A 12,458-nucleotide genomic window follows, 5' to 3' on the forward strand; every position below is an offset into this window, starting at 1 on the left:
AACTTTTTAAACTCTTGACCATTTGCAATCAGACTTCTAGCATTCCACTGCAGGATACAGACCATAAAAATAAAACTAAACATCATCTATATTGCCTTCAAAATCACATTCCCCTATGTCAAACCCTTCTTCCTCGTCCTCCTCATCCTCCTCCCCTAAGAGTGGTTGACTCAAAGGCTCCTGTCTTGTCCTCATAAAGGCATGTAGATCCTGGGGAGCATAATCCTTAATCCCCAAGAATCTTGCTGCAGCTTCCGATACAAACTTTATTATGTCAGACCTTGATTGCTTGCCACGGGTACCATAAAGAACATCAACAATAAAAGCGAGAAAAGCCTCTTTGTTAACAACAATCATCTCTTGACTAGAACTGTTAGATGGTGAACTACTGCCCTCTATCGGCACCTTCAGGGAATGTTTCATATTGCTTGGGACAGGAGAATCTTTTTCCACTTTTTTAAGGGCCTCAGCGTAAGATAGTTGTTGATGTTGCTTTATTTCTTGCACTTGTTTGGCTTTTACAAACTGAATACACTCTCTTGAAGATGCCACATGACTGCCTCCACAATTGCAACACTTAGGAGCCGACACTGAACAGGAGACAATGTCGTGGTCACCTCCACATTTTGCACATCGCCTGCCCCCATTACAGGAGCCAGCCATATGGCCATAACTCTGACATTTAAAGCATCGCAAAGGGGGTCTTTGGTAACTCTTCACTTGGAAAGACAAACAGCCCACAAACACTCTTTCTGGCAAATTTTTCCCAACAAATGTAATCAAAACTGGGGCATTGGGGTTTCCACCGTCACGGGCTTTAAACCGCTTTACATCCCGCACAATACCTCCCTTAATGTTTTCTTTGATTTCACTCTCAGACATTTCAGCACACACGTCATAAATAACACCTCTTACAAGTTCAGTATTTTCTACAGCTAAAGCTTCTACTTTCTTACCCGCAATTTTCATGACTTTCTTCGCTCTATTCACTTGGTCCCTGTTTTTACAGAACACTAAAAGCACTCCGCTCGGTAAAACACGGGCGTCAAGGCCCTCACCAACACTCCTAAGCGACTCAACAACCTTTAGTGGGTTAACAGCTCTAAACCCACCGCCGGTTTGATCTTTAAGCTTATAAATCACTTTATATTCCTCACTGGGCTTTGCCATCTTAGTAGACCTAGCACCTTCTTTGTCAAGCGATACATCAGCCCTATCACGCTTTCCAGCCAGTTTGACTTCTCCCTCTCAAACACTTGACTCTCCCTCCCTCCACCTCCCGAGGAAGAAGCCATACAAACAACTCACACAAACAATCAAGCGACTACTATTGAAACAGGTATTGCACACCACACAACCAACAGAGAAGAATAGCGCAGAGTACCACTACCAGGCCTATACAGGCCGTCGGCCAATACTCCAACACTTTCCCACTCTATACCTACCAACAACCAAGTCAATCAACCGTAATCCAAGCCAGAAATCAGTCTGTCCATAACCTGAAACACGACAAACAATATTAAGTAAACCCTCTTGGAGTTTCCTCCTCAGCCACCGCCAGAACAAGTTCGTGGAGCTGCAGCGTTTGGGACTTCCCAAAGCGCCAGTCTCTCAGCAACTTCTCAGACAAAGGAATTCCGACGAGGGGCTGGACGACTCCTCCCACAAGGAGTGCTCACAGGCGAATGACGTCACTGACAGGCGTGGAAAAACTCACGCATGCGCACGAGGGTTCAAGCATGTCTGACGTAAAAACATATGAATGAAATCCATATAGTTTTTGAAAAAAATAAAAAGGACCTATACTTTACGGACAGACCTCATATATATGTATATATATATATATATATACACACACACATTACACACACACATATAGTTTTCCCACCTACAAAGACTGTCGAGGTCTGTAATTTTTATCATAGGTTCACTTCAACTGTGAAAGACAGAATCTAAAAAAAATCCAGTAAATCACACTGTATGATTTTTAAATAATTAATTTGCATTTTATTGCATAAAATAAGTATTTGAACACCTGTGAAAATCAATGTTAATATTTGGTACAGTAGCCTTTGTTTGCAATTACAGAGGTCAAACGTTTCCTGTAGTTTTTCACCAGGTTTTCACACACTGCAGCAGGGATTTTGGTCCACTCCTCCATACAGATCTTCTCTAGATCTTTCAGGTTTGGAGTTTCAGCTCCCTCCAAAGATTTTCTATTGAGTTCAGGTCTGGAGACTGGCCAGGCCACTCCAGGACCTTGAAATGCTTCTTACAGAGCCCCTCCTTAGTTGCCCTGGCTGTGTGTTTGGGGTCATTGTCATGCTGAAGACCCAGCCATGACCCATCTTCAATGCTCTTACTGAGGGAAGGAGGTTGTTTGCCAAAATCTCGCAATACATGACCCCATCCATCCTCCCTTCAATACGGTGCAGTCGTCCTGTCCCCTTTGCAGAAGAGCACCCCCAGAGTATGATGTTTCCACCCCCATGCTTCACGGTTGGGATGGTTTTCTTGGGGTTGTTCTCATCCTCTAAACATGGTAAGTGGAGTTGATTCCAAAAAGCTCTATTCTGGTCTCATCTGACCACATGACCTTCTCCCATGCCTCCTCTGGATCATCCAGATGGTCACTGGTGAACTTCAAATGGGCCTGGACATGTGCTGGCTTGAGCAGGGGGACCTTGCTGCCCTGCAGGATTTTAAACCATGACAGCATCATGTTACTAATGTAATCTTTGTGACTGTGGTCCCAGCATTCTTCAGGTCATTGACCAGGTCCTCCTGTGTAGTTCTGAGCTTTCTCAGAATCATCCTTACCCCACAAAGTGAGATCTTGCATGGAATCCCAGACTGAGGGAGATTGACAGTCATCTTGTGTTTCTTCCACTTTCTAATAAATAATCATAAAAGTTGTTGTCTTCTACGAAGCTGCTTGCCTGTTGTCCTGTAGTCCATCCCAGCCTTGTGCAGGTCTACAGTTTTGTCCCTGGTGTCCTTAGACAGCTCTTTGGTCTTGGCTATGGTGGACGGGTTGGAGTGTGATTGATTGAGTGTGTGAACAGGTGTCTTTTATACAGGTAACAAGTTCAAACAGGTGCAATTAATACAGGTAAAGAGTGCAGAATAAGAGGGCTTCTTAAAGAAACATTAACAGGTCTGTGAGAGACAGAATTCTTGCTGGTTGGTAGGTGATCAAATACTTATTTTATGCAATAAAATGCAAATTAATTATTTAAAAATCATACAATGTGATTTTCTGGATTTTTTCTTTTTTTTTTAGATTCTGTCTCTCACAGTTGAAGTGAACCTACGATAAAAATTACAGACCTCGACATTCTTTGTAGGTGGGAAAACCTGCAAAACTGACATGGGGTCAAATACTTATTTTCCCCACTGTGTGTGTGTGTGTGTGTATATATATATATATGGAGAAGTGAGGGCAGTGCATTTGTCATGTTTGTTCACTCTGTCATTTATATTGATCTGTCTTATCCCGTGCTATTCTGTCATAAATATTCCATTGTTTCACCTTCTTATACAGTGTTTGGGAGTACCTAGTTACATAATTAAATTGCAAAGTAAATGTAATCATCATCTGTAAGTTACTGAGATAATAAAAAATATGCAATTAAATTACAGTTAAAATATTGGTAATTGCAAAGTGATTGCATTTGGAGATAATTAAATAAGAAAATTGAATGTGTAAAGTATTCATGAGGTCTTATTGCACCACGATAATGGAGAATATCACTGAAAACAATAAGAACAATGTTAAAGTACCAGACCAATAAGCAGTACTGCTCGGGGTAGTACTGCTGTCGAAATCTTAACACCACCTGTCCAGAGTGCTGTAGATCACCAAGATAGGGCCCCTAGTCTTTATCAGTGTGGGTTTTATTGTAGTTCGAACAGCTTCATGCAGCGCGAGTGTGCATGTGTGCGTGCACGCTCAGAGTGTACCTCGTACTCCCTCTGGCGGGCCGGGTAGCCCAGGTTGGCGTCACTGTAGTCGTAGTTGATCCTTTCTTCAGCCTGCTGGTCCATCCAGTACAGCTCGTTGGTGCAGCGCTGCATGTAGTCCCGCAGCGTCAGTAGGTTCTTCTGCCGCGTGGAGGAGTTGGCCTTTCACAGACAGTGAGCGGGAGAAACGGATTAATGTGTGTCAAACAGAGAAGAATTTCCTGGAAAAGATGTGAATTTTCAGAAGGTGTGTGAGAGACTGGAGCCGAGCTTTGGTCTGCCGTGAAGTGTCTTGGTGGCTCCTTCCTGCACAGTCACTCAGGTTTTCAGGTCATATGACACAAAACCTGATTTTAATCAACCTCGAACAGTTAACATGGTTTATTTCATGTTCACATCCCCAAAAAACTAAGACTTCAGATATCTATTATTTAGACATGCTTTTAGTATATTATTATTGTTATTGTCATCATCATTGTTCTCATTATTATTGTCATTATCATTGTTATTATTGCAATACTACTAAGAATAATTCTTATTATCGTTTTTATTGTTCACATTATTAATATTATAATTATTTGCTCTTACCATGAGTATGTTAAGTCTCATGTTGATACCAAGAGTAAAATGTGCTGTACTTTTAATGTCATCCGCCACGTCTCAGTTTGTCAAATTAAAAGCACCTGCATACAGCTGAATACAGAAAAGACAAACTGGGGAGAGCTGACATTTGCCGTTTGGGTCAAGGATGAACGGCGCCAAAATTAAACACTGATGGAACTAATATTTTGAGAGAAGCTACATATATTAGCTCACAACATTGAGCAATGGACACTGATGTTTACATTGTGGACTGACATGACAATCCAGCAGGGGGCAGTAAATCATCTATATATTAAAACTGTGTGTGCGTGATTTTATTTAGTAAGTACATAATGCAATTGTAAATATGTTAAAAAATACATAGATGACACAAGGAGGATAATGAGGATGAAGATGAGGAGGTGTACACTTAAAATGCTTCACCTCAGGGTGCTGCTGCCCCCATAAATGATCCACTGACACACAGTGACAATAATAATAATGAGCAATAATAATAATAATAATTGTTATTATCATCATTATTATTACTACTGTTCTCATTATTATTATTGTTGTTGTTATTATCATCATCATTATTTGGGTCTGAAACAGCTTTTTTCAGAATTCTGTGCCATATGTCACAGATGTGCATCTGTGACAGGAGGCAGAGGGGCCGTAGCTGAATTTGTCTCCACTGTTTTTGGCTCCAAAGCTTCATGTCTGATTTTGAGACACCTCTGAACAGGTGCTTGGATTGACCTCTTTCATCATATTTTCATCCAGCAGTGACAAAGTTAACACTGTCACCCACCAGGGAAGCAAAGCACTTTAACTTTGTGACATCACAATGCTTGCAAAGAGAGGTGTTTCTGGAGAGCATGTGACATAATGCTAATATTTGGAGATCCAGTCCCAGTGTTTGTTTAGACCCAAAGACCACGCCCACAGAGCCAGAAGCAGAGGTCCTGGTGAAGATCCCTGAAGGTTGATTACCAGCAGTTTGTTGTACTTCATCTGGAGGCCACTGACATATTCCTGAAAACAAAGATGGACAGACAGACTCTCAGCGAGAAGCTTCACACAGTACCACCCACACCTTCACCCATTCATTCAGTCAGACACGCGCATCCTGACCGCCAGGCGTGGCTTCCTGTTTGTACCTTGTCACCGCCGCTGCTGATGTAAGGAGACAGCGCCTCGACCTCACTGTGGAAGATGTTGTGCTCCTCCACCTCGTTCTCCACGGACGGGAGGTCCTGACCGAAGCCTTTGTTGCTCAGGGTTTCCTGGTGACAAGACAGATCGCTTACGTCAGAACGTCATGAGAGAGAATCGCCCTCATGTGGACACCAGCTCCACCCCCAGACATTCAAGTATAATTTCATGTCATCAGACTGTTTATTAACTCTCAACTAAAATCATTCACTCAGTGAGGGAGACCACCAGGGGGCGTCCTCACCAGATACCCAGAAGATTCATTCCCCCCGTTTGTATCTGCGACCTTGTTCTTTCTGCTATCACCTAAAAGTCATGACCACAGGTGAGGACAGGAGCGGAACTCAAGAGCCTTGTCTTCTGGCTCAGCTCTTTCCTCCTCACCATGGTCCGGTACACCGTCCACAAGACCTCAGGCACCACCCAAGTCAGTCCACTCATGCCGTTTTTAGTTTAAAAATGTTTCCAGTGACATTTGACCCTCTGACTCCAAAATCAGTTGGGCTGTTGGAGTTAGAAAAGCTAACATAGAATTCTAACACTGAGCTGATGTGACGAGGCCAGCAGGAGGCGCTGTGCATGTGGTAGTCAGTAGGCCTCACTCCTCCGACAGCTAAAGGACTTTCTGGCCACTCAACCCGGGTTTTAGCCTCCTGGTTCAAGAGGCCCCTCCCACGCCGGAGATCGTGAGCTCGGGTTCCAAAGGGAGCGTGTGGGAGGAGTCAAATCACAAACATAATGCAGAGAAAGCCGCTATTGACATACAGAAGAATTTACTGAAGGCACAAAATCCTTCTAGTGACACTGACCTTTGACCTTCTGACCTCAAGATCAATAGGTTTCCTAGATTTGGACAAACACAGCGTTGGTCCATGATCTGGAGAGGAGTGACTGGGTGGAACGGCCTCCCTGATCTAAACCTGAGTGGTCGTTTGTTGTTGGACTTCTGTGCTAGTCACGGACTGTCCAAAACAAACACCATGTTCAAACATAACAACGCTCATAAGTGTTCATGGTACTAGAGCACCCTAGACCAAAGGGCGATGATCGATTTCGTGATCGTATCATCTGATCTGAAGCCACTTGTTCTGGACACTCGGCTGAAGACAGGGACAGAGCTGTCAACTGATCACCATCTGGTGGTGAGTTGGATTAGAGGGTGGGGAGGACTTTGGACAGAACTGGTAGCCCAAACGGATAGTGCTGGTGAACTGGGAACATCTGGAGGAACCCACTGTTGACAGATCATTAATTCACACCTCTGGCAGGAGCTTTTCTGGCATCCCTGAGGAGGTGGCCAATGTTCAAAGCTTCTATTACTGAAGCCACAGTGGGGAGCTGTGGACTGAAGATCTTAGGTGCCACATGGGCAGCAACCTTTGAACACTGTGGTGGACATTGTTGGTCAGGGAAGCCGTCCGACTGAAGAAAGAGTCCTATCTTATTTTGGAGGCCCCTGCTATGAGGGAGGGAAAGCAGCAGGTGTGGGAGGAGTTCAGAATAACCATGGAGAAGAACTTTCAGTCAGCACCAAGGTGCTTTTGGCAGACCATCAGGGACCTCAGGAAGGAGAGGAAAACGGGGAACCATGCAAGTTGTCTACAGTACTGGAACACTGGAACAAACACTTTGAGGGACTCCTGCATCAGACTGGAGCGCCCTCTATAGGAGGGGCAGAGCTGCAAGCTCATGGAGGATTTTCCCTGGTGGAGGTCACTGAGGGAGTCAAACAACTCCACAGTGGCAAGTCCCTGAGGGTTGATGAGATCCATCCAGACATGCTGAAGGCTCTGGGTGAGGAGGGACTGTCTTGGATGAGACGTTTTTTCAACATTGTGTTGAGGTCTGGGACAGTGCCTAAGGAGTGGCAAACTGGGGTGAAGGTCCCAATATTAAAAAATGGGAATCAGAGAGTGTGTGCCAACTACAGGGGCATCACACTGCTCAGCCTCCCTGGTAAAGTCTACTCCAGGGTGCTGGAAAGGAGGGTTCAACTGACAGTCAAACCTCTGATTAAATAAAGGTTAAATTAAATTAAATCTACGCTACGTTATGTGTTATACGAGGTCTGTTAGAAAAGTAACGGACCTTTTTATTTTATGCAAAAAATATATGGATTTGATTCATATGTTTTTACGTCAGCCAAGCTTGAACCTTCGTGCGCATGCGTGAGTTTTTTCACGCCTGTCGGTTGTGTCATTTGCCTGTGGGCAGGCTTTGAGTGAGCACTGCTCCACCCCTCTCGTCATTTTGTTCCATCAGAATTTTTTAAGAAACTGTTAGAGACTGGCAGCTGGAAACCATTCGGAAAATTTAGGTGGCTTTCGGTGAAAATTTTACGGGCTTCGCAGAGATTAAGGAGTCTTACTACAGCTTTAAGGATGGCCCACAATGGCGCATGGTGCGCCGCGCTCCGAGCCGCAATCGACGGGCAGAAACCACCACATCATTTCTAAACGGATGGCTCTGTGGATCCGGGACCGTCGTGCACAATTTCTCTGGTTATCACAAGAGTGCCTATCTCGGCTTTCAGTGCTTACCAGTCGAGTGAGTATAAGAGAAATTGTGGAGAGCTGGGCATGTCCCAACTTGTCCTCTGACACTCCGAAACGGAGGTGTTCTTTTGTCTTGCTTCATCAGCGAATCGGTCGTGATGCGCAAAGCCTCCGCGCGGCTTTCCATGACAAAATCTCTTGTTAAAAGTGAAATCTGCTGGAAAATGGCTGATATCCAGCTCTTGTGATAACCAGAGAAATTGCACACGACGGTCCCAGCTCCACACAGCCATCCATTTAGAAATGATCTGGTGGTTTCTGCCTGTCGATCGTGGCTCGGAGCGCAGTGCGCCGTGCGCCATTGTGGGCTCACTCAAAGCCTGCCCACAAGCGAATGACACAACCGACAGGCGTGAAAAAACTCACGCATGCGTACGAAGGTTCAAGCTTGGCTGACGTAAAAACATATGAATCAAATCCATATATTTTTTGCATAAAATAAAAAGGCCCGTTACTTTTCTAACAGACCTCGTATACGTATGTCTACACTACGTTGTGCATTATTTACATATATCTACACCATGTTACACATTATATATGTATGTCTACGCTACATTGTGCCCTATATACTAGGCATGTGGAGATTAATCGATACAAATTGGAATCTAGATACAAACGAGTGCATCAATTCATTCAGTGTGCATCGATTCAATTGAGAGGTGAAATCGTGATGCATCTCTGGCTGCCTGCTTGCATGGATTTTTTTTTCCGAGGCACATTGAATGCACCATGGACGGAAGCCAGAAAGCACATTTCTACTGCAACAAACATGGAGGTCACAAAACAACAGCAAGCAGTTAGAAGGGATTTTTTGGTGCACCTAAAACATTTAAATTAGGCATTTGGAGATACTTTGGCTTTTTAAAAAAAGATGGGAAGACGCAGGTCATTTGGAAAGAATGCCATGGCTGCCGCTGCTAGGGTTGCCAACCGTCCCTTGAAAAACGGAATCGTCCCTTATTTGGAAATAAAAGTGTGCGTTCCGTATTGACCTGAAACGGGACGCAGTTTGTCCCATATTTCTGTGAGAATCAAAAAGTCTGTAAAATGTCAATGGAATTGACTGGCGCTTTATATGGAAACTTACGGTAAATTTGATCCCAGCCTCTCTCCTGCTTTTCACCAATGAGCTGACAGACACGAGTTGACAATACAGAATCACTCTTATCTCATTGGTCGAGGGACATCTGCTCGCAAGAAGATACCGACGTCATGAGCCGACGACGGTCGCTGGACGACAATAACAAAGCAGCATGGCTGATATCGATACACACACCGATACTGGCACTGCAGATATGCCTACAGACAGCAATGTCTGTAACGTCGTTACTACTCCTAAAAAAATAAAAAAACGAATGCAAAAATACAGGGGAGAATGAGAAAAGGAAAATGGCTGGGTGGGAAAAGGTGAGCGACAACAGCTATAAGTATTGTATTGTTTACTTTTCAGACTTTATTTTTTGCACTTTTTATTACACTAAATGTGTAAATATGCACTGTTACATTGTTTTGGATGATGCACATTTTCAATTGTTTTTTTGTTAATTTATACAATTTTAAGTTAAGGAATAGCACTAGAGAGAGATTTTTAAATAATTTTTTTAATTTTATGCTTTGAAGCAGGACAGAATGCTCATATTGAAATTGTGAGTGAAAATTTATTTTGCACTAAAAATAAATTGCTAAATAATTTGTTTTCCACGTGTTCATATCAGAACAAATGCATGTATGTGTGCATCTACTTAAATTCAGGGTCAAGTCAACAGTCAAATGGTTAAAAATCATTTCACACAGACGCTGGGAAGGGTGAAGGCAATGGTCGGTCGGCCCTGGCGGTGAGGTGTCCCTTATTTATTTTTCAGAGAGTTGGCAACCCTAGCCGCTGCGCCCGCTAAGATTGTAAACCAAGTTCCAGCAAACTGATAAGAAAAACATCTCAGATTACTTTTTCCAAAGCAGTGGTCTGTCAGTGACTCACTTTAAGTCACTCACTGAGAGTGATGGTGTTTTACTGTTTCAGGTCTTAAGTGTGATGAAACAGGTTCCACATATGAGGGAACCGATTCCTGTTCCTTAATGTTGAATCTGGTAAATTTGCTGCTTATAAGGACTAAAACAAATCCTCTGCGTCTAGTAGAATCAGAAGAGGAAGATGAATACCATAGTACCATACTGAACTGCAGCTTCTTCTTTCCTATTTTTGGTGAAATTTCTTTGCATCATGTTGAATCGCATCGTATTGCACCAAATTGCATCATATCACGTTGTGAGGAATTGAATCGCCATCAAATACATATCAAATCGCATCGAATTGGGAAAAGGGGTGAATCGCATTGTATCATCAGTATTGTCATGTATCACTATATGTATCATATCGCTGGTAGTGTATCGAATCGTCAGTGATGAGATTCACATGCCTATTACATACGTATACCTACGCCATGTTACATGTTATTTACATACATCTATGCTATGTTGTGCCCTATATACGTATATCTACACCATGAAAATTTGGTAAGGTAAGTCTATAATATATTCTAATTCTAAGGAGAATGTTACTAGTGTATACTAAGGTACGAGGTCTATTAGAAAAGTATCCAACGTTATTATTTTTTTCAAAAACCATATGGATTCGAATCACGTGTGATTGCGTCAGACAAGCTTGAACCCTCGTGCGCATGCGTGAGTTTTTCCACGCCTGTCGGTTGCATCATTTGCCTGTGAGCAGGCTTTGAGTGAGGAGTGGTCCAGCCCCCTCGGTGGATTTTCATTGTCAGGAAATGGCGGAATGATTTGGGCTTTTTTTCCATCAGAATTTTTTCAGAAACTGTTAGAGACTGGCAGCTGGAAACCATTCGAAAAATTTATCTGGCTTTCGGTGAAAATTTTACGGGCTTCACAGAGAATAAGGACTGTTACTACAGCTTTAAGGACGGCTTTAAGGACGCTCAGCGTGCCGCGCTCCGTGCCGCCATCGAGAGCCACAAACCACCGGATCATTTCTAAACAGATGGCTGTGTGGATCCGAGACCATCGTGTGCACTTTCTCTGGTTATCACAAGAGCTGGACATCAACCATTTTCCGGCAGATTTCATTTTTAACAAGAGATTTTGTCATGGAAAGCCGAGCGGAGGCTTTGCGCGTCCCGATGGCTTCGCTACTGGAGCGAGACAAAACCACCTCTGTTTTGGTCTCACAGGACGGCTTTGAGATGGCGTTCAGACAGCTGTCGGTGGTTTTTCCATCGAGTGATTATCCGAGAAATTGTGGATGTGCCTGGACATGCCAGAACATGTCCCGTGAGGCTTCATCACGGCGTTGCTTTGCGCCATGCACCGGAAAAAGTGCTGATGTCCACATCTTCTGCCTTTTTGTGAAAGTCAGACGAGGTCCCGGATCAACAAAGCTTTCACGTTGGAAATGATCTGGTTGTTTGTGCGGGGTATCAGCCTGTCCATCGGCGCTGGGAGCACGCTGCGCTCTCAGCAGTTGTGGGCTGTCCTTAAAGGGGCAATAACACTCCTTAATCTGTTTAATCCCCATAAAATCGTCCCTGAAAGCCATATTAATTTTTCGAACGGTGTCCACCTGGAGGTCTCTTACAGTTTCTGGAAAAAAATTGATGCAGCAAAGCTCCAAATCGTTCAGACATTTATTCGCAATAAAAAATAGAGGAGAGGGGTGGACCACACCTCACTCAAAGCCTGCTCACAGGCGAATGAAGCGACCGGCAGGCATGAAAAAACTCACGCATGCGCACAAGGGTTCAAGCTTGTCTGATGCAATCACACGTGATTCAAATCCATATGGTTTTTGAAAAAAAATAATAAGGTCGGATACTTTTCTAACAGACCTCGTATATATGCTATCAAATGCAAACCTAAAACTAGATATTATGTCGATATCTATTATACCATCATATTACACCATGTTATGTCCGTAAATCTACACTACATTGTGCCCTATGTACTTATATCTACACCACATTACCAAGTCTGTGGGCTCGCGCCGCAGCGGGCCACTCACACCGCCCCCCTCTCTGCTGTGTGGAGCTGCGATCAACTGGCAACAGGTCCAGAAACTATGCTCGCTGTTTTGATGTGGAGCCCGCGAGGACAGAACCGTTCTCTTCTTCTTTCCCG

At 43.7% G+C, this 12,458-nt stretch overlaps 1 protein-coding gene across 1 annotated transcript in view; it reads right to left on the reverse strand.

The window, feature by feature from the left end:
• ppl (periplakin) overlaps positions 1–12,458 on the reverse strand; it is a 118,327-nt gene that overhangs the window by 53,113 nt on the left and 52,756 nt on the right. The window contains exons 5-7 of the mRNA XM_034189905.1: positions 5,706–5,831; positions 5,539–5,580; positions 3,964–4,125 (exon numbers count right to left, since the gene is read on the reverse strand). Of these exons, the coding sequence (XP_034045796.1) occupies positions 3,964–4,125; positions 5,539–5,580; positions 5,706–5,831 (330 nt within the window). The remainder of the gene's footprint in view (positions 1–3,963; positions 4,126–5,538; positions 5,581–5,705; positions 5,832–12,458) is intronic.

The sequence above is a fragment of the Thalassophryne amazonica genome, chromosome 16, assembly GCF_902500255.1.
Source record: "Thalassophryne amazonica chromosome 16, fThaAma1.1, whole genome shotgun sequence".
Taxonomy (NCBI): domain Eukaryota; kingdom Metazoa; phylum Chordata; class Actinopteri; order Batrachoidiformes; family Batrachoididae; genus Thalassophryne; species Thalassophryne amazonica.